The sequence below is a fragment of the Phycodurus eques genome, chromosome 13 (genome assembly GCF_024500275.1).
Source record: "Phycodurus eques isolate BA_2022a chromosome 13, UOR_Pequ_1.1, whole genome shotgun sequence".
NCBI classification, from domain to species: Eukaryota; Metazoa; Chordata; class Actinopteri; order Syngnathiformes; family Syngnathidae; genus Phycodurus; species Phycodurus eques.
In genome coordinates this window covers 24,765,622-24,789,442 of record NC_084537.1, presented here as the reverse complement: position 1 = coordinate 24,789,442, position 23,821 = coordinate 24,765,622, and the positions used below count along the sequence as shown (strand labels likewise).

General features: G+C 43.5%; 1 protein-coding gene across 1 annotated transcript; it reads left to right on the top strand.

Annotated features, from left to right (window-relative positions):
* The first annotated feature begins 1,695 nt into the window (after positions 1-1,695).
* slc1a7a (solute carrier family 1 member 7a) lies at positions 1,696-23,452 on the top strand. The gene is made up of 11 exons (XM_061694097.1): positions 1,696-1,863; positions 5,436-5,515; positions 10,850-11,065; positions 13,557-13,599; positions 14,645-14,876; positions 14,965-15,064; positions 15,277-15,510; positions 16,012-16,206; positions 19,515-19,649; positions 20,949-21,048; positions 21,730-23,452. The coding sequence occupies exons 1-11, from the start codon at positions 1,723-1,725 to the stop codon at positions 21,994-21,996; spliced, it is 1,743 nt and encodes a 580-aa protein (XP_061550081.1). The 5' UTR covers positions 1,696-1,722; the 3' UTR covers positions 21,997-23,452.
* Positions 23,453-23,821: the final 369 nt, after the last annotated feature.

The following is a 23,821-nucleotide window of genomic DNA, read 5'->3' as shown; positions in this document are numbered from 1 at the left end:
CAGCAGCGCTTGCAGCTGTGACATCTGGGATTACAATTACAGTAATATCACCCTTCGTGTGAAAGCCTGTTAAACTGTTATGAAAATGTAAATGTTTGCTATATGTGCATATGTTTGCTGTTATCTCTGTCATTTCGCTCAACATTTTCTTCTTTCTTTTTCTTTACTCATATTTTCCACTTAGCACACTTTTGGCCCAAAATGATATCTTGGAACAGTGAGGTACGGAGACTTGTTTTATTTTTGCAGTAGACTTACAACACTGACATATAATAGATGTGGATCGATCATTAAATCATGAAAATGTAAAAATGGACAGATGGATGGATGGATTGATTGATTGATTGATTGATTGACTGACTGACCGATTTGAAGATAACCCAGGCACAATTTGAATTCTAATCTAAGCAGGAGGAAAACAGGTGATTGAAGGTGTTGCTTGTTGGTCCACGGCAAGTAATAAACAATAAGAAGCAATAAATAATAGTTCAATGATGCCACAGCACCAGCCATAGAACAAATGCAAAAGGCAAGTATCGTAGTGACGGGGATAGGTAAGGACATAGATGAATTAGAAAACACCCAGTATATATTTTGCAAGAAAAAAACTTAATATGCATTGTGTGCATGCATGACAATGGCATATTCGATTATAGTTTTTGACAACTTTTTCACGGTATAAAGTCTACAATATGAGACTTTCAGAGCAGCTGCTCTTTTATCATTCTCTCTTCAAACTGACTTAAGTTTGGTTTATACTTGACGTATCCGCGAGGTCCGCACGGCTCCGCGCAGCAAAATTGCATCATTTCAGCAACCGCACCTCTTCGTGCGGCATCTGCAAGTTTTCCCAAATTTTGGAACTACGCGCATCGTCCCACACGGACAAAACATGGCGGACATTTCTATTCACTTTCACTCACCGAAAAAAAAGATTTCTGCACAATTTATACCCAAATGCACGTGTGTGTGTGTGTGTGTGCGTTTGTATTTATATATATATTCTTGTATTGTCCATACATAATAAAGCAATATTTGACTTCTAAAGAGTCAATCTCTCAGGTATTATTATCCTCAGTGTGTATACAGTACGTGACAATTAACTTTTTATGCAATTGTTTTTCAACAATCCGCAGTCCAATTGTTCAGAGAGCCCCGTAATCCGGCCTTGGATGGGAGTCGCGCAGCACATCCTAATAGGATCGCAGCATTAACAATAGCACCGGCTGTTGCAGGGCCCTCTGTCGGCCAGCGGGCAGAGCGGAAGGGCGGGGGATGAGGCCGTGAGACGGCGAGGGGAGCGGCGACCGACTGAGAGATCGAAAGGTCGACTGCGCGATGCTGTCAGTCTCGTGCGGAGTATCCCGGGGAGCGGACGGCTTTGGGCACAGCGGAATTGCTGTTTGTTTTTCAGTGTTTACTTTGCCCTCCTCGATGAACTGAATCCCCTCCAATTTTTCTTTCCTCACGTTTTGTTTCATCCCACTATCTCGTATACATACAGGAGGTCTGCTTTAATCTGTCTCGACCACCTGCGGTGCATCTAAGTCTTAGAACATTGCGCAGGTGGCTGTCGACTGTGCACTGCGGGCTCTGAATGGATGAATAGACAGTTGGCGGGGTTCTACTTGGGTGGGGGCGGGGGTGGGGGGTGGGGGTTCCGCCGTGGGGTGGCTTTACAAAGTTGCACTCAGGACCGAGCTGCTGTAGGAGGTGCTGAGGATGGCGGTGGCGCTGGAGGAAGTGTGGGGGCGGGTAAAGAATGTCTGCAAGCAGAACGGCCTCCTCATCCTGTCTGTGCTGGCCGTGGTAGTCGGCTGCCTGCTTGGCTTCTTTCTGAGGGGCAAGCAGCTCTCCGAACAGGTCAGTCGGTTGAAATGCCCCCCGTTTCTTGTGACCCCTAACACACCTGTGCACCCACTTCTCACGTGTCCGTTTTACACCGGCCCCACTAAAAAGATCATTTCACGAATGTACAGATGTATCGTACAATATATCAGTTGGACTTCGACAGGTACATGTGACGGATTTTGCGATGAGTGACAGGAAAGCCTCGCAAATGAGTTTGTCAACAAAAAGTCACAGTCGTTCATACGCAGGAGTGAATGTCGAAGCGATTGTGTTCTTGTTTGTTGGAATTCATTTATACTGAGTTGGTGTGCAGTTGGAACATACAATATATTTCCTGAGAGGTTAGATTGCTCCCAGGGAGGCGTTCCAGATTCAATATGAAGCCAAAATGGCGTCAGACGCCTCCTTCGCCGGTTCCCATCAGCCTCCCCGATTGCCGAGAGCGGCTGCCGGACGCATCTATGGATCGGGATTCCCGGTTGGGAGATTAGCAGCCAATCGCTCACAGGGACATCGGGTCAACAACAGACCACCGTGTTCACTTATATAATTCGCATCAGTTGTATTTGCTATTCTGCATGGTTGCACAAGGGTAGGAAACATCGCGTTATAGTCGTGCGGTCCACTTATTAGGTTTGTGAACATACAGTCATGCAATGAGTACGTGAATAAAACAGTAATTCTTAAGAATATGCAATATGATGAATGGAACATGCTGACATGCTAACATACTCCATTTTGTTTGACCGCTGTAAACCTCGGTTTAATTCACTCACACTTGTCCATGCCACACTGAACAGCAGCCTAAAAAGGCAAGATGGTCTACTGGAGACATGGAACAAAATATTTTACATCAAGCGATGTCATAGAAAGCTCAGATATTGATATATTGATATTATGGCTGGTCAACATCCAGTAATTAATCATAGGTTTGACCTTTTAATTTAATGTGGATCTCAGAATGGATTTCTATGTATTGTCGTCATTAGTGTGGCAAAATAAAACGTGCAATGCAAACATGTTACAGACGTTTTTTCTTCCAAAAAAACCCGAAAAAAAACAACAACATCAATGCCAGGCTACATTTTCTAATCTCCCGCTTGTGTGCAGTTGAAAATGCGTTACGGTCTAACGAAACCAGTTGAACTTTTTGGTAGGGCTGCACGAGTCTGGCCAAAATGACGATCACAATTATTTGGATCAATATTGTAATCCCAATTGTTAATCACGATTATTCCTTATCTTAGGGGAAACGTGTATTTTTATTGCACTACTTTAAAAAAAAAAAAAAACAGTATGTAAACTACATTAAAATCAAGTTAATTTATATAGCACTTTTCATCCATCAAAATGCAACACAAAGTGCTTTACAGAGATTAAAACACAAAATATCCCAAAAACAAATAACGACCCATCCCTCCCATCTCCACATATAAACGCGAAACACACACCACACGTGCACACGCACGTACTGTATTGCTGAATAGTGTAGAAACACACTTGGTCCGCACACGAGCCGCTGAGCTCTGCAGTAGTCGGAGATTAGAGATGGTCTTTTTGGGAAGACCACCGAGCAGAGCACTGCAGTCGTCTGAATGGCAGGAGAGAGAAAAAGCTCGCACCAGCACCTCTGCGTTAGCCGAAGAAACAGAGGGACTCAGTGGATGAGCTTTTCTACTGTTTTGTATTGAAATACAAGAACATTTATTTTTCCACCGTTAACTATATTCCTGTCTGTGTCAATTATTGGATTCAGTCGTCCACTAAAATCCGTTTAAAATCAACCGTGTTGCTTTTTTTGGACAAATATTGTTATACGATTAAAATGTGATTCATTGAGATAAATTAATTACAAAACACGCCATTAATTCTATTTTTTTTTTTTTTTTTTATTGAGTCCCACCCCTAGTTTATAAAACCCCAATTCCATTGCAGTTGGGACGTTGTGTTAAACATAAATCAAAACAGAAAACAATGATTTGCAAATCGTGTTCAACCTATATTTAAATGAATACGCTACAAATACAACATATTTAATGTTCAAACTGATCAACTTGATTGTTTTTAGCAAATAATCATGAACTTAGAATGTTATGGCTGCAACACATTCCAAAAAAGCTGGGACAGGGTCATGTTTACCGCTGTGTTACATCACCTTGTCTTTGAACAACATTCAATAAACGTTTGGGAACTGAGGACACTAATTGTTGAAGCTTTGTACGTGGATTTTCTTTCCCATTCTTGCTTGATGTACAGCTTCAGCTGTTCAACAGTCCGGGGTCTCCGTTGTGGTATTTTACGCTTCATAATGCGTTCTGATAATGCGCCACACATTTTCAACGGGAGACAGGTCTGGACTGTAGGCAGGCCAGTCTCGTACCCGCACTCTTTTACTACGAAGCCACGCTGTTGTAACACGTGCAGAATGTGGTTTGGCATCGTCTTGCTGAAATAAGCAGGGGCGTCCATGAAAAAGACGTTGCTTGGATGGCAGCATATGTTTCTCTAAAACCTTTCAGCATTACTGGTGCCTTCACACATGTGTAAGTTACCCATGCCATTGGCACTAACACAGCCCCATACCATCACATCAGTTAATGATTATTTGCTCAAACAATCAAGTTTATCAGTTTGAACATTCGATATATCTTGTCTTTGTGGAGCATTCAATTAAATATAGGTTGAACATGATTTGCAAATCATTGTATTCTGTTTTTATTTAAGTCTAACACAACGTCCCAACTTCATTGGAATTGGGGTGGTTACATGAACTAAACCCAAACATTGGGCTTCAAGCACCGACTTTGTCCAAATGGCTTATGTGGTGTCCTTTTAGTGGGGAAAGGCTTTTTATAATTTTGCAGATGTTCCAAAGCACACGTTGCTGCATTTTCACATGGAAACAACTCCTCACCTCTTCTTGTCAAATTGCAGCCATTTAAGTCATTACATTGCTTCATGTATCGATAGCAACAGATGCCAGCGATAGCAAGATTTCAACTCGCAGCAAATATGAGACGCACGAATTGTGCCAATTCTGCCCCTTCGACACCTCGCACGTCAAATGCCAGACAATCTTAGATTTTATAAGATTAAGAATAAGTTTGTCCTTCAGTCCGATGTGTGTTAAGAGTGGATTCGTCCTGATTTCTGCGTCCGAAACAGGTCGGGGTCAACAATCTTAAATAATGAACGTGTTGAATGTGCGCGCGAAACGCCGACGTCTCCCAAGTCATGACGCCGAGAATGGTGACGTGGAACAGAATGTAGCCGATCAAAGAAGCGCCCAAGACTGACGAATACGGACGCGACCGCAAATGAAAACAAAAATGTTTCAGCCGATGTCGTAGAAAAGTGGGTTCCCCAGACGGCAAGGAGTATTTTCCAAAGCGTTTTTTGTTTTTTTTTAGAACAGACAAAAAAATAATAATAATAATCTTTTAAGAGTAGAACATTTGTTTCATTGCGTGCACCAGGCCTTAATGAATGCACAACGAATGCTGGAGGTCCAAATGCCGTTTATGACTTTTGTATGGTAAATCAAGTGAAGTGCTTATTCACGTTATTGTATGTTTTTCTTGCAGGAGGTCAAATACTTTCAGTTTCCTGGAGAACTGCTCATGAGGATGTTGAAAATGCTCATTTTGCCGCTTGTCGTTTCCAGGTAGGAGCAACACAAGTCCACACACGCACACACGTTTGTGTCGAGTACCAAATATATACCTGTACTGTACCGCACTTCGACCAATAATAACAGAAGCATATATTCTCTGTTCACATTGTATTCTTTTTGAAAACATGTTGTAGGGTTTCAGGGAGTGTGTTACTGTACTTTTCAGTGCCACAGTCTGTCAAACATTTGGTATCATCTTTTTGTGGTGCGTCCTTATTTTTTTATTGTCAGAATTAAGAGTACAGTTAAACGACTGTTTTCCTTTATCATTTTTCACAGAATACAACATTTGCTGTGGATTATTGTTGGCTGTCTAACTCGGTTTTATAAGCACGTCTTGCATGATCCTGACCTTCTCTGCTTCATACTGCACACGTTGCCGTATTCACTAATAACTGCATGGAAAGGTTTTTTTTTTGGAGCATATACACACGATCGCTGTTATGACACATTTGTACCGGCAAATTGTACAGCGCTTACAAGCACTTGAAAGGAACAATCAGAATCAGAATCATCTTTATTTGCCAAGTATGTCCAAAAGCACTCAACTCATAAGCAACGTCCCAATTGAAGTTACTCTCATGAAAATTATTGTTTTTATGAATGACTGTAGTATAAAGATGTTGTGCATCCTGGGTAAAAGGTGTGTGTGTGACATTTTTTCAAAAGCTGATCATTATTTGTGCGTACGCATCGGTGGAGGAGGCTCTAAATTTGTTCACAAAGTACGAACGAAAACAAGTACGAACATATTGACGAATCACGGATTTGTGCGTGAGATGTGCATACGCCTGATTTTAGCACAAATGTGTGCGTGTGCCCTGTTAGTGAACGAATCCCGCTGTTCTCTTTTGGCATGAAATATACTTCATCCAATGTCCTACATTTTGAATGCTCAGGTCACTACAATCTTTGTGTGCTCTCTTAAATTATGATTAGATTTTACATCATAACTCTGTGATGGGGGGCGGGGGGGGGGGGGGGGGGGTCATGGAGTAAGAAATTCTCCATGATGATTATTTTAGCCTCAAAGCGCTTAGTTGCCTGCATGAGGTCAGTGATGTCCAATACAAAAAAACCCTCCAAAAACAAATCAGGCAAACACACCGGTTACATGCAGGGTGCTTTGTGCAATAAGCTACTTACAATATATACACCAGCAAAGTCTGGATGAGAAGTTAATCTATCCTCCCTCCCACTGTCGGTCTCTCCATGTCAGTGCTTTTGTGTCTTCCTTTTATTTATGTTTCAAAGGGAGGAGCAGTAATAGCGTTTGTTAGTTTGCATGGGTGTCTTTTTTACTTGCGCTTCACATGTATAGAGCAGAAAAATGCTGGTTGATGACAAAACGTGAGACATGTGAGAGCATCATTAGAATTAATCCGACATAACAGGCAAGGAGCCAGCGGCGACGGCATGAACGCACACACACACACACACACACACACACACACACACGCACACATGATCTCACAGCCGGCCTGCTAGGTGCTTGCTTATATTTGCAGAGAATTATGACTTTCTAAAGACATGTATAGTCATGCCTACGTGCAATGCAGTCTCTCTGTAGCTGAACACTGCAGAATGTATCTGGTTAGCGATGCACAGATGAGCCGGTTGACACGGCTTATCCCGGGGTGAAATATCTGCCCCGGCCCTATAGCCTGTCTGTCCCCGTTTTAGTTTCCCTCCCAACCATCTGCGCGCCAGCCAAAGACCAAACCAGATTATCCCGTGGACGCGTCATGCCGAATCAATGGGCTCTCCGCTCGCTGCATGCGTGTTCGTCTTCACGCTACAAACTTTGCAATCTATTGCCGTTCGTCAACACATACGTAGAGCGCGTGTGCAGTCGCAGCCTCCGAGTTGTGAGGAAATATTGAAATGCCGATGCTGGACGGTTGCAGCGACACTCATATACTTTGCCAGCCAAAGACCGGTTGGAATGGAGTGACGAGCCTTTCGGCGCCACACCTGCTAGCGCCAATTAATCCAAATAAATTCCCAACCAAGTACGGAAAATGATAGATAAAAAGTGCGCACAGTACTGTTCTTGTTCTGCGTCAGGCCAAACAAACCCCCCCACAGAAGGCCATGTCCCTGGCAGAAGGGCAGCAACCGGGCTCGGTGCACTCGGGATTTTGACTGCCCGCAATTAGGACGGCGTTTGGGCGGCGCCCACCACAGCTGGCCCCAACTGACGCGGTTCCCTGCACACGTGCCCGACATCTTTTTGCGGGTTTAAGAACATCTCACTGCATAACAATCAACATGGAGGCAGCGAATCATTTTCCTCATGGCCACTCGCTACAGTTGTAGACATAATAGACAAAACAATATAGCGTGACATTTATGAACACTGATATTTTTTACTGTTTAAATGATGTGAGGTTTGTGGGGGGTGGGGCTCTTGGGTGTTATTGTAACACAACAATCAACAAGTATACGACATATATACATGATAAATATATATATGTCTGTACTATACAGTATAATGCTATGTAACGCTACGGCTTAAGTTGGGCTTACTATTGTACTTTATGGCTGTTGGTCAATGCCATATTTTATTTTGAAACCACTTCCTTTTCAACTCATATAAATGCACACTCGCATAAACAAGTTAAATCTATTCACATAGCATCCTCAAATCCATTCAGAGAATATACTCAAATCCTTTCACATATCCATCTCAAATGCTCGCATACATACTTGTGGGGGCGGAAAAAAAAATCTTGGGAGATTTATTTTAAGATAGATAGATTGATTTTGACAAATAGATGTAGCCTTATAAATATAGTTCCACACAAATAAAGAAATAGATAGATAGATTTAGACAATACAGATCTAGATATATAGATAGATACATTTTGACAAATAGTTCAAGACTTATAAATATAGATAAACACATAGATAGATAGATAGATAGATAGATAGATAGATAGATAGATAGATAGATAGATAGATAGATAGATAGATAGATAGATAGATAGATAGATAGATAGATAGATAGATAGTTTATGAGTGTTTGAGTAGGCTATGAGAGCAAGACTCTTGTGTGTGAGAGTGTTTGAGTAGAGATTATGAGAGGGTTTGAGTAGTGTTTATGAGAGCCTTTCAGTAGTTTGTGTGCGTGAAAGCATTTGAATAGTAAGTGTGAGAGCTAATCCTGAATAATGTCCCTAACGGCCCCTCATACAGGACTACAGCGCTTGTGCTCTCGACGACTTGCTCAAGCGTGACATTTGAAGTGGTGCTTGCGAAGGTGCTAAATATGACAATCTTTTGATGTTTCATTTATTTCATACGATATCTTGGCATTATATCGGCATACTAATATACAATAATGTAGTGACTGTTTAATTTACTGAATAAGGAATTCGAAGAAATATCAGGGTCGTGATATTTTAATCAAGGTTTACAAGGTACTTTGATTGTCAATTCTTCAATATGCGGAACAGACACAGAGGATTGAAATTACGGTACTCAAGGGCCCGCAGTGCTACGAAAGAAATAATAACATCAATATAAAAGCTAAATAAACTGTAGTATTTACAGTCTAAAAAGTATTCATTGAATGTGCAACTATCTAAGGTCAGATGACGTGTGCAACATAGTCAAGGTCAGAGAAGGCAAATAAGACATTTATAAATTAGATGACAAAACCCCACGGCTGCTAAAGTGGCTGGTGCGACCCCCGAGTCTGGTGTGAGTGCGTGCGTGTGCGTGTTTGTGTGTGTGTGTGTGTGAGAGTGTGTGTGCAGCTACATGTTTGCAGGGCGTCAAAGTTCAGAGTTCAGGTAGGCAGAGGACAGAAGAGGTGGAGTTGCACATGATTCGCCAATGAAATGATAACGTGGTTTTTCACATAGTTTGACTTGGAGTTGGTTACGACACAGCAAAATCCATTTGTTTAATACATCTACATCTAATACATCCAACATTTAGCTCATCGGCAAAATAAAGGAATTTTCAGGTTTGCCACTGTTTCGAGACACAAATTTGATATATCGAAAATCATTTAATTTAGCCTACTCTGATTAATTAAGTCTGTAATTTGGTTTCTCATTGCATACTAATATACTTAATCTGCGTGTCTAACAGGCCTCAGGCAGGGAATTAGTGCTGACTGTACTCAAAAAACTCCTCATTTTTATTTATTCGTGGCTATGGTTTGATCTACAATGATAAGTATGGTCAATATTTCAACATCACCCAGTTACTTTAAACTTATTTACACTTTCTAATTGAAATATGATGAATGCAAGTCTACTCTAACACGTATTTTAGATCCACATGCACATTGTGAATAAAGATAATTGGAGACGGTCACGGTACAACGCTTCCCTGAACCAAAACAATTCTCAAATGGAGCAAAGGCTTAATGGTGACTGAATAGGATAAATGAAATGTTATAGAAAATGGATGGATGGACAGAAGGATGCTCACGTAAGATACTGAGAGTGCCATTCAGAACGATGGAAATGCCACTACAAGTCTAGAAAAGAGGCACTCAACGCTTTGTCATGTACAATATTTGCAAGCATTCAAATACAGTCTTGCATGTTTGCGTTAAAAGTATGAATTTAGAAAGAGTATTAGAATACGAATTTGGGGAAACGTTGAACGAAGAGACAACTTAAAAGCTCATGAGATGTCTCGCGAGAGCACGCGGCAAAAGCCAAGCAGATATGCCACCGGACGTTCCGCTGCAAATAATCCATGGCAACGTTCACGTGACGAAGGTGAGCCCCCAACAGGGGCTGCCCGAACTCCGGCAAAGGCGGTCAAATCATTCATTCATCTATTAGAGACATTCGCGCCGACGGGCAATTTCGAGTCTTCAATTAAACTACCATGCATGTTTTGGGGGGGGGGGGGGGGGGGTCCGCAGTGCCCGGAGAAAAGCCACGCAGGCACGGGGAGAACATGCAAACGCCACACAGGGGGGGCCGGGGATCGAACCCGGGTCCTCAGAGCTGCGAGGCGGACGCTCTAACCAGGTGTCTACCGTGCCGCCAGAAGAATGATAACTTCTGAATGATAATTTGAGTTGTATAATAAATTGAACAACTTGGTGGTCATCAAGCACTGGTGTCAAACTGAAGGCCCGCGGGCCAGATCTGGTCCTCCACATGATTTTATGTGACCCGGAGAAATCTGTTCAAACCAGCCACAAATTTGTATTTTCTTTTATTTTTTTCTGATTTATACCATTAAACAAACACCATTAATAATCAAACACTTTCTGAGGAGACAGAAATTTCAACTGAATGATTTTTCTCTTTCTTTCTTCTCTCCATCTTCCATCTTGGAATATTTGTTTAGTTTGATGTCAGGTCTGGCCGCTCTGGATGCCAAATGCTCCAGTCGACTGGGCATCATGACCATCTCCTACTACCTCTGGACCACCTTTGTTGCTGTGGTGGTGGGCATCGTCATGGTGTACGTCATCCACCCGGGAGGAGCTGCTCAGAAGGAGGACTCTGACGAGAGCAAGAAGCCGATGACCAGCTCTGCCGACGCTCTGCTGGATCTCATTCGGTGAGACGGACTCGCAAAGCTGTTCCGTGTTCAGTGCCTGTTAACTTAACGTAGCTTAGGAATCCGCATTGTCTTCTCAGACAAACGAGCAAACAATACTTGTAATTCAAGAGGGTTCACATTTTCTTTTCAAGTTCTTCCCAAATATGTTTAACGGGGATGACTGAGATTAGAGCCGTCAAGTAGACCAAGTTTGCATGCTGGGATTCGGTCGCGCTGGGATCTTCATCGTATTGGTGGAAGCGCTTGCTTCGAATTTGGATATTCCGTAGCTCATAATTGTCATTGGTCGAACACGCACGAACTCAAGGTGCAGAGAGGTTTCGGCAGAAGAATTGAACGCAGCGGATTTTCATCCCACGGTGACCTTCAATTCCTTCTTTAAATAATTTCAAATAGTTCCCAGGTGTCTTAATAACATGTCGGTGACACGCATTCACCAAAATACGCCAAGGTAAAATTAGGAATGACATCCTATTTTCTTTGTAGGACTTACAGAAATAAGTGTTTTTTGGGGGGGTTTTTTGAAGGCGTGCTGAAAATGAGTCCAGTCCTGGACAGCTTTGTTACCATGCCGACCGGGGTCGGCGCTACGACCAGCTACTTCTACGAGCCCACAATAAGGAAACGAAAAGCGAGCACCGATAATATTCGAAGGATAATTGTATTCGCAAGACGTTAGCGTGCAGATCACCTATACTGTAAACACTTGGAAGCAGCGCAGCCAAGAAAAACACGACAAAAACCAAGACAATAGACTGTTGGGAATAAATGGAACAAATATTAAAATGGAAGTTGGAAATGTCTATCATAGAAATGTATATAATATATATATGTAATATAGGTCAGTGCTTCTGATGACGTTCGGGCCTTGCTGGCCCTGACCACGTCGCCGCTAATCGACTTATCTATTGAGGAGACCATTGAGCTGGAAACTGTTAGAAGCGAATCCTTTCCTTGGTTTACAATAGGCAAGAACACTTATAGAGATTAGTAATGAATTTGTTTTGTGCTAAACTGCGGGCGGTCTTATGTGGAGTAAAGTGACGGGAGTGCTCGAGGAAGGAGGGGAAATCCTTGAGTGAGGCGTGCCAGCGGGTTGACGTACTAAGCTAATTAGAGCTGCTCAAGCGCGGCAGGGTGTGTTTGAGGTGAACTCGCTCGGGACCCTGAGAGCCACTGTGTCAGTGTGACACTAGGTCAACGACCAGAACACCACCGGCAGTTATCCAGCCATCCGTCCGTCCGTCCGTCCATTTTCTACCGCTTATCCGAGGTCGGGTCGCGGGGGGCGGCAGTAGCTTTAGCAGGGACGCCCAGACTTCCCTCTCCCCAGCCACTTCATCCAGCTCTCACACACAAACCCCTCCAACACGATAAGGTGACGGGGCCAGAGTTATTATGTTGGAAAATTGTTTTTATTAGTTTTTATAGCTAGGCATGTAAGCAAAAAAAAATGGCTATTAGGTTGTTGTTGGGTTTTGTTTTTTTGTTTTTTTTTTATCTTGGAGGAAAAGGTTAAGTCCCCAAAATCTTTCCATCCTTTTTCCATTTCATTTCATTGTCAAAATCAAATATAAATTGCCTTTGAATGAATGTATGAGCCAAGTCTACACAATTCCACTTTGTACTGATTATATGACAGTAGTGACGTTCGCAGCCCCTCAGTGTGTGTGTGTGTGTGTGTTTGTGAATGTGTGAGTGCACGCGTGTGTGTGTGTGTGTGTGTGTGTGTGTGTTGCAGAAGAGCACAGCTGGGCTTTGGATTTATCTAGCAAAGCTTCCTTAAAGCCTTCATCTATCATGCAGCCGTGCTATATCGGTCCAGCCACAAATGGCCTAGAGTGTCGGTCTTTGACCCAGTGTGCATGCCAGTCTGTGTGATAAGTACAAATAATGAGCATAGTGTTGATGAAGTTGGGGATTCTTGGATTTGGGGATCAAAATAGTACATTAGCTCGCTTTGCATTGTCTTGGACACAAAACAGACGGCTGGAGGAACGCTCCTACTTGCGTACGAATTGCACTTGACTTGTGCCGCAGTGTTTTCGGTGACTCATCAATGGTGCATTCTTTCAAAACCTTCTGCAAGATCTTTGATGACTTGGGAAAATGAGCTCCTCCCTCCCCCCACGTCAATCTATCCACAAGGTCAGGTGCCCCCACTCTTGGAGTGTCGCTGCAGCTGGCCTTGGCAGAGAGAGCACTCCGTGTGCTGGGATAAAGCGACATGAGTGGTTCTTTGTTGGGATACGAGTCCTACAGTCTGCTTTTAGCGAGCAGTGTTGTGTTGCAGGATAAAAATGCATAACAAATACAATACAATTTGTGCTGACAATCATTTCAATGAGCACCGTTTGTTGAAGAAAGTGTTTGTCATTATTGCTCTTACAAGGTTCATTTCACGTTACATTGCACTATTGTCACTATTGTATTGTATACCCTTTTCGTTGAAGGATTTTAACACATTTGTTTAACCTTTCTTCTGTAGAAACATGTTTCCAGCAAACTTGGTTCAGGCTACATTTCAACAGGTAAGCTAGAATGTTACATTTTCTACAATTGTGATTTGTGATGTGAACGCTGAAGAACATGCAGCATTTTATTCTGTGCCAACACAACATGCGTTTTCGGCTCTTCTACTCCTTACACATTTCAGTTTGAAAAATGCAATTAGCTAAAAACTCCACAAATATTTTCCCATTTGAAGTGAATGGGGAAAGCGTTCACGTTGGCTTTATACCAGACACGTGTTTCTGGCATTCCGTAAACAGCCAGTGCGGTTGCAACCCTGCTGTTTGCATATTTCGGAATTTCATTGCCACTTTGAATATATTTTGGTCTGGAACATGTTGCAGAAGCTGGGCACATACAGTAAATGCTAGAATCAGCAAAAAATAAACTCACTCTTACTGGTCACTGCTTGGTGAACGTGTCGACGTGATGTCTTCAAATGACACAACCGACACTATTGACCACTCGAAGCGAACGGATGCGCTCAAACGTCCACTTTGACTCCAATGTTACATTTTGTATCGTTTCTTTCAGAGGAATCAAAAGTCAGTATTTCACCGAGGTTGACAATATCAGCATAAAACTCAAAATCTCCCAGCCGACAAAGCCATTTAATATCTCCAGCAGTTTGGCCATAAGATGTTTGAGGAAAACTTTCTCACTGAGTTATTGTCAGTGACCTGCTGCCATTCAACTTTCAACTTTCAGCTTTCAGCCTCTTCTCCCCTTGCAGCATTCTTATCCAGTCTCATTAGGCTTTTGAAGTTAGCACCACACCATTGGGGAACAATGTATAATATGTGACTACTTTTTGGCTATTTTGCCATATTTTAGCCCATCAACTATTAGCATTTGAGCAATTATTTGAAATTGTCCTGCACTTGGACAGAGAGCGCAATCGCCCCCCCCCCCCCCCCCCCCCGAGCATTTACACGATCAAGACGCACTGATGAGTACGATCAACAAATGTCATTTGATGTCAGAAAATAGACTGCTCTGAACATCTCACCATTTTGTTGTCGGTATTAAGCACTGAGCGCCTCTTAACCCCTTTTGCTTTTCAAGTATCGAACCCAGAGATTGGCCGAATATATCCCGAAACCGACAGTGGCTCAGCTCTTGGATGAGACCACCACTCGGAAGGTCTACATCTACGGCATCCAGGATGACAACGGAACAGACGTCCAGAACTTTTCCCTGGACCTCACGCCGCCGCCGGACGTCATAATGAAGACGTCGGCGGGTACTAGCGAGGGCATGAACGTGCTGGGCATTGTCATTTTCTCTGCCACCATGGGTAAGGGGTCAGCACGCTTCAGGCGCGTACGCAGTTCACGCTATGCACATGCATTGAATTCCGTACTGTACGTATGCGACTGATGCAGGGATCATGTTGGGGAGAATGGGGCCCAATGGAAGCGCTTTGGTCAACTTCTGTCAGAGTTTGAATGAAGCGGTTCTCAAGATCGTTGCCATTGTTATCTGGTAAGAACTAGTGTCTTCAAATGTGTTTGAAAGCAGGCCAAATTGGACACATTATGTAACTCAGCGAAAAAAGAAGAATAAATCAACAGGATTGTTGTTACATAACTCATTATGCAGTCATCTCCATTGTTTTAAATGGGTTTTTTTGGGGGCCCCATGGACGTTTCATCTTACAATATAGCACTCATTTTTTTGTGTCCCTTCGTTTTTAGGTATTTCCCCTTTGGTATTGTTTTCCTGGTTGCCGGGAAGATCTTGGAGATGGACGATCCGTCGGCAATGGGGAAGAAGCTGGGCTTCTATGCCATCACAGTGGTAATGGGCTTGGTGCTCCACGGGCTTTTCATCCTGCCGGCCATGTATTTCTTCATCACCAAGAAGAGCCCCATTGTTTACATCAGAGGAATTTTGCAGGCCCTACTTATTTCCCTGGCCACCTCTTCCAGGTAATTTTATTTTGAGGAATCCTATTTCCGGCCTTGAACCTCTGACGAAGTGGCCGTTTGAATCCCGGGCACGTTGAGCTTTGTGGTTGATTTAGAGAGCAAATATCAAGCTTGAAATAGATCCCACATTGTGCGGCTTAGGTTTGACACTATTAAACGTAGCGTTCACAGTACAGTGGCCAGGGATGGGAATTGATCAGGATTTAGCAATTGAGATGCCACTGTCGATACTGCTTATCAGTATCGATAGTGGCAGTCAGTTCTCTCATCAATTCTCATTTTGTGAAGCCGTTGACTGACATTTAATTTTATTTTTGAAAAATAATTTCAGAAATGAAACGCATTGTTCCAAATGAGGACGCACAAGAGCGTTTTAAGACACTTGGCAGGTTTTAAAGAACTGAATCGAACAGCTGCTCAACTTGTTTAATGACGCCCTTATTACAGTATTGCATCACCCGGATGACGTTTGTGGATATTTGGATGTTGTCTTTTTTGCAGCTCTGCCACGCTGCCTATCACCTTCAAGTGCCTCCTAGAAAACAACCACATTGACAGACGCATCATCCGCTTCGTGCTGCCTGTGGGGGCCACCATCAACATGGACGGCACCGCCCTCTACGAGGCTGTGGCGGCCATCTTTATAGCCCAAGTGAATAACTACGAACTCGACTTCGGACAAATCATCACGATTAGGTCAGCGAAACATTTTGCAAAAGATGAGTGCGGCGGCAACTGGACCGCAGCACCATGAATCAAATACAGGGTGATTGAAATTGAAGTCCCGATTTTCGAAATCCCTCGTTTATCGCCGGACCGCCCCCGCAATAGCTGAAATCTCCCAAGTAGCGACCACATACTTTGGATTATTTATACCTATTTTAAAGCTGTATGAACCTCCTCAGAGTCTTATTAATCCTCTCCACACTCCTATTAACCTCTACCATGATCTTTAAACACCTTTTAACTCTTAAGCATAGAATAATGCACAGTAGTACCGTACACTACGTACATTTTATTCCTTGTTTCCTTTTTTTTTTTTTTTTTATGTTTTAGGTTTAGGCTGTTTAGTTTACCACCAAAAAAAGGTTACAGCATACACAGGTTCCTTGCGATGATGCAAAATGAAATCTGGCCAGTTATCAGTGCTTGACATGCAAGATGGGGCCCCTCCACATTTGTGCATGGCTGAATGCCCACTTGGATGGGAGATGGATGGATTGAAGAGATCCATCCGTATGAGTGTCCAGCCAGGACCCCCAAGGTAACCTGGGGACTCTGTTTTTCCTTCGGGGTTGGTTCAAGGGGCAAGTCTATCTTAACAACGCAAAGGCTTTGGAAGAACATCAAGTGCGAATACCAGAAACGATGTGTGAAATCAGTGAATTCTGGTGCCCATTGAATTTTAAATAAAACATTAAATTCTTCCCACTCATTCATTTCCAATAGAAAATGTAGAAAAGTCTTATGCAAGGTGCAAGGTACTTTTATTGCCAATTCTTCAATATGTGCAAAACGTGATTGAAATTACAGTACTCAAGGGTACCACAAAAGGCAGTACAAATAATAACATCCATCCATTTTCTGAGCCGCTTCTCCTCACGCGGGTCGCGGGCGTGCCGGAGCCCATCCCAGCTATCATCGGGCAGGAGGCGGGGCACACCCTCAACTGGTTGCCAGCCAATCGCAGGGCACATACAAACAGACAACCATTCGCACTCACATGCATACCTACGGGCAATTTAGAGTCTCCAATTCATGCATGTTTTTGGGATGTGGGAGGAAACCGGAGTGCCCGGAGAAAACCCTCGCGGGCACGGGGAGGACACGCAAACTCCACACAGGCGGGTCCGGGGATTGAACCCGGCTCCTCAGAACTGTGAGGCTGACGCTCTAACCAGTCGCCCACCGTGCCGCCCAAATAATAACAAATAATATAAAAGCTAAATCAACTATAGCTTGTACAGTATAAAAAGTATGAATTGTATATGTGGATAATATATATGTCAACTCGATTTTCTTGGAAAACTGAAAAAATTGGACCAATGGCAATGGACGAGATCCACCGTACAGGTCCGTGGATCGGGCACGTGCACTGGCCGCCGATACGGTGCCGCGGCAGGGACGGACGGACATGCCCTGCTGTTCATTTTACTCGTTTGACATTTGTTCTTGTTTTCAATTGAGCAAAAGAGTATTGCATAAACGTTTCCCACGCATCGTGAATTAATCACATCACGTCACATATTGCGTTTTCTACATGATTAAAAATATGACAGGATTTACTCAATACGCATATACTGTATGTAAAAGTCACACAGATTATGCCTCATGTGAGCTTCTTAGTCTGATCTGATTTGTGCCAAATCAGTCTGGAGGCCGCCGTGACACAGAAGCGTTCCACAAAAAAAGTCGTCGTGTACTCGCTCTCCCAGCGCCCCGTTGCTCTTTACACTTGCAACAGGTAAACAAGTCCACGCAGGCCCAGAACAAAAAAAACAAGGCTGGCCCTCTGATTTAATGGCATGTCCTCGGGTAATAACATTAAGCAGACTTCTGCCCGTAGCTTCAGGCTGTGCCCGTTCCCTCGTAATCCCTTGGCAGTAAAACCCAATGACCTGTATGACTCATCTCTCTTGTCACGCCAGAATTAACATCATTTCCCCCCCCCCCCCCTCTTCCCGTGCGCTTTGGCAGCTGACAACACAGCTTAATGTTGTGCCGTGGTTCACGCAAAGAGTGCTGGGCATCTTTCGGTGCTCCTTATGCACCCCAAATTGCTCCCGGAATGGCTGCATATTATTGTTTGCATGAGTAATTCTATGTTGTGCTTTTGAATGGACATTGTATAAAGGTACTGTACTGGCGCTATTGACCTTTTCGCCATGTCGTCAAAGGTACTTCCGGGTCGCACCACGACTAAACAAAAGCTCGCATCTCGCGTCATTGGACCGAGGCAGCGCGATTGAGAAAACAGGGGAAAGCGGCTTCAACGAAGAGTTCAATTCTCCTTTTTCGGCGTCATAGTTTGAACGTGCGACGCGCAAGTCGAGGTGAATTGCATCGAAGCAATTCACCTCGACTTAAAATTCCTGCTTTAAAAGTAGACGTGGTGGAAACTCAGACGTACAGCAGTTAAGCGCGATGGGTGAGCCACCAGCTCATTGGCTTTTCTGTTGCTCAGATTAATGGCACTGACGTCCTCTTCTGATAGTGAAATGGAAAGCGCACGACAGAGCTAAAGTTAGCGAGCAGGTTGCCCATTATGTTTTGCTAAATTACTCAAAGACAACCCAATCAAACGTCTTATACACAGCTGCGAGGAAATGTCTTCCGCAAACCCCGATGATGGAAGATTGGTTCCTAGTCTGCCCCTTTGCAATTGGCCACTTTGCAAAGGTAGCCAAAGCAAATCGTAAGCGTCGAGGTCATGTGTTCCGCTCAAATACAAAGATTGCAAATTGTCCTCACTTTTAATAATGTTGAGATATTGCAGGCATATTTGCTTAATAAGGCTCCTTTGAAAATTAATGGAATTTAACAAAGAAAACATTTATGGCATCGGATTTCAAAACTAGTTATCCATCAGTTTGTTGTGCATATGTAATAATATGAGGCGATTACATATTTAGATAGCTTCAGCAAAACCAGAACTAAGATGTGGCCCGCAACAAATATAAGTTTGACACCCGCGATTTAGCACATGCACCCGCAGGTTCTGCTCGATTAATTCTTTTTTTTTTTTTTAAGTAACTTGGCGGTGGGCAGGAGGGGTGGGAGCCTTTTAGGATATATCTAGCGGGGCAGCCCCAAACAAGTTTTTCTTATTGTTCTCGAGTACCAGCGTCGAGATTTGACAAACATTACGAAATGATCTACTCCTGTATATCTGGCGGCACAACCCCGACAAAAGCTTTTATCGTGCGCAGTTCATTCAAGTCAGCTTCGAATCGTAATATTGACATCATGACGATAGCAATAAGAACTGCACCCTGCTTTTTCAGCATTACTGCCACAGCAGCCAGTATTGGTGCAGCTGGAATCCCACAAGCTGGACTGGTTACCATGGTGATCGTGCTGACCTCTGTGGGTCTGCCTACCGATGACATCACTCTCATCATTGCTGTTGATTGGGCTTTGTAAGTACGCTGCAGCCAAAGAGAAAACACACCTTTCACCTTTACTTTTGTCTTTACAGCTTAGATTTTGAAACCGTCGATACAGCCTCAGATGAACAACAACGCAGGATATTTCGTGTCATTTACTTCAGGAAAAACAAATAATGTGCGTGTGTGGAAAAACAACACGAATTATTTCCATAGAAATAATTCAGCTAAGAATCAGACACTTTGCTAGTTTGGAGCATTTTGATGTGTTTTACCGTCATGTCAAAGAGGAAAGACATGATGAGTGATCTTAGATCTTAGTTGTTGCAGATAGGGAAGCACTCATGCCACTGAGTACCGATACTTAATTAATTTCATTTCGTCTTGAAATTGTGATGAAAATGTGTTTTATTCTCATCAAGCGTCGTTCCAAAAACAACTTTTTCTTGAACACGCCATATGTTTCACTCAAATGCAACACTTTTCAACTTGTCATTACAACATGACGATTTGAACCCCATAAATCCCATTTTACAAATCAAAACAAATCAGCACAACTGCGATGGTAGAGTGTGCGATTCTCAGACAAATGTTAATCCCCTTAGTAATCCGTTTTATAATACTGTACAGAAAGAAACACTGCACTGAATAGCAAGGCAGCAATAAAGTTGAAAAAAAATAATGTGGAGGGTCGGGGGGGAAGAAAAAAAAAAAAAGAATACAACATCAGTGACACAGAGATGCTTGGAGTTATCTGCAACAGTTTCACATGCAACACACTAAGACTGCCAACTAGTTGAATGAGGAAAAAGTGCTTTTCCGTCTGCAAAATGTGACACGGATTACAGTTTTGGCCCACAACAAGTCGCAAAAGCTGTTATGAGCACATTACACTGTAAAATACAAAAAGAGAATGGTGCATCGAGGCGTCCCGGCGACACAGTCCAAGACGTGATGACTTCGAAACATCTGTGCGGAAACAAATGAGTTAAAGCCAGGTGGTAAAGTAAAGAAGAGTGGGTCAAGATCCCTCCGCAACGATACACGACACTGACATCATCGTCGTGACAACAATGAGGTCATGATTGCTTCATCAGTGACTGTGCTAACTTTGTGACACACTGCCTTTGTATTTTCACTCATTTGCGGGGGGACTAAATAATGGCATACGTTGTTACGTTTTGTTTTGTTTTGTTTTTGAATGGATGCGCAGACACTCCAGAGAATGAATTATTTGTAAACAAGCAACTCAAAATGCAATTTTGCATTCTTCTTTAACATATCCTTCGGCCTAAAGCCTCTTCATGATGGTTTGTAAATGTTGTGGCGCAGGGATCGATTCAGGACCATGGTCAATGTGATGGGCGACGCCCTGGCCACAGGCATCATGGCTCACATCTGCAGAAAAGATTTCATCAAAGAGGGCGAACAGGTGAGAACTTGAAACCTTGTGTGTCGCACAGACAATCCATGAATACTCCTACAATGTGTTGTGTAGTTACATTTCCTAGGACGTCAGTTAAGGTTGTGTAAGTAGTTATACCACTGGCTGTTCCAGGGGCTAATGTGTTGTTCATTTACAGTACTGCGTAGCGATGCTCTGTGTCTTTGAAACCATCGTCAATGATCAGTGTCAATCATTCAGCGCAACCTCCCCTTTCGGTAGATTCGCATTTTTCACATACATAGTTCCCGTTCATTAAATCCCTTCTTCAGTCCATTAAAGTTATCTTAAAGTGCAATCAAGGCCCAAAACAAGGAAACGATCATTTGCACAGCAATGGGAAGTTTCAGGAAGCTATAATTGAAAGGGAACCCAAATAACGTGATTGCCGGAAAAGAAAAAGAAGGTCGCTTGGTTGGTAAGTAGGTCAATAAAGATAAATATGAGATAAGCATTCTATAGTCAATCTTTTACAACTAGTCCAAAGTGGAAAGCATAATGTTGTTGACGGGGATATCGCATAACACATTGCTAAGTTAGAACACGCCCAATTCAAAAAAATGCAATCAAATTCTTTATCAAGAGAGAATGCAAGTTTGATACTTCATTGCGAAGAAGTAATGACATATAATGAATAGTAATGAATAATCGTCTGACGGCCTCCGCCAGGTGCCTCTGATCTGCGAGACGAAGCCCATGATCAGCATCCAGCAGATGATGACCTACCAGAACCAGAAGAACGGCTGCTACCAACCGCCTCCGCCGGGCGGCAAGCGCGAGCGCCCGTCCCCGGACGTGGCCCGCCTGATCCAGCTGGAGGAGGGCATTCGACCACTAGACAAGAAGAAACGCGCTCCCTCCTCTCACCACAAGAGAGGCCACAGAGACAAGGACCACTGTTCCATTGACATGAACGGTCTGGAGACTAACGTATAGACCGAGCACTGGAGTGCTGGCCCGGCGGGGAAAGGACCAGCAACGCTCCTTTGGCGACGCCGCCGAGGTCACGCTGCTCCGAGCTCTCGGAAAAGAGATTCCTGGAAAGTGAATGAATGCGGAGGAAATCGAAAACAAACACTGCTTTCTCTTTTTCAGAACAGTATTTGAATAATGACCTGCGTATTTGTGAGTGTCCATATCCAACATGTATCATTTGGTAGCAGTTGTGCATGATGTTGGGCTTGGGCGGACTCACTTCAAGGTTCCACTTCTATTAAAAGGAGAAGGAAGGGAGGACATAAAAGCTTCTAATTATCAAAAGCAACTCTATCCTTCTGCGGACTGGGGAAAAATCCACTCGAATCATATTGTATTAACCTGTTTTGGTATCCAAAAGTATATTTTTAAATGGACTTTTTGTATATTTCAATCATGCATTCACAAACGCTGAAGCGCACATCAACAAAAATAATATATACGCAATACAGTACGGTGCCAAGCTCTTCGCCCACCATACGATTTGATGTCTTAGCAGCGCTGTCATGACAAAGCCCATGTTTGAAATCATTCACTCTATAGCGCACCGCAGATAGTTTCCGATCGCATGACAAGTTTGTCCGCCATCTTGGAGGGCTGGAAAATAAGCCAGGCTTGAAACGGAAAGACTAGTAGATGGAACTGCGTTCGGTTTTGCTCCTGTGTTTATTTTTCTGTAATCGGTTCATATCAGCTATGTCGTAAATGTTCCGACCTCCTGAGATGTGCTAAAAACAAAGTTGACAGAGGAAGGAGAAACTCCGGACGCAGTGGCAAAGATGACGCGACACGACGACAAAGTGGCTGTCGTAAACAACTACCATGCCTACGCAATTCTCAGCGCCTAACAGTGCGCGCAGACAAGCGGAAATAAAACTAAACTCTTTCGCCTCACGGCAGCGTTGACTTTGCCGAGCGGAGCTTACCTTCAACGAAGTGTTCAGAACAGACGCAGATGCATGGGCAGCGCACCCGGGCGGATCCGGGAAAGCCACAATCTCGGTCTTTTCCTTGACAATTAAACGTTCAGTCTTCTCGCCCTGATTCCAAATCGGTGCTACGAAACGGCGAAATGAGACTTTGTCCCTCCCGCCTGTATCGTTGCAGCCAAACATTGCGTCGTTTTTCACCATTTTTGGGACATTGGCTGCCAGAATGATCTCGTTTAACGCTCAATGTGCAGCGGGAAAACAACGCGTGGGACCTCCAACACGGCGGCCGGGGGCCTAGCCCAGATGTGCGCCATGTCACGGAAAAACTAAAACACTCTCTTAGAAGTGCAACACATCAAAACTACCTTGTCGCCACATCCGGTATTATGCAGCGCGGACTCGGTGCGTGAGACTTACTTGTTGAGATAAACCCGTATTTTAAGTAGGACTCCTGATATTCTCTATTAAAAGATGCTTTCTTTTTCTTTGAGTCGTACGGACTTATTTGTAGTAACGCATCACATGACCGACGTGCGGTCTCGTGTTGTTTCGTTCGCGAACATTTCGTTCAAAAGAACAAATCTTTTACAGTGAACGTAATCAACCGGATCACTTTATGAAATGATTGGTTCTTCGAGCTCGGCTGGGGTGCGGAAACCGAAGCGTTCTGCGCCGTCTCGACGTGTCAATTGAGACGTACAGCTGTTGCGGCGGAGAAGATATGGTCAATTTTCAAAACGACACACATTTGAGACACGAACCGCTTTCCAACGGAAATGATATCAATTGGTCATTGTTTCTGTGGGGCCCGGTAACAAATGCCTCACGGACCGGTACCGGTTCGTGGACCGGGG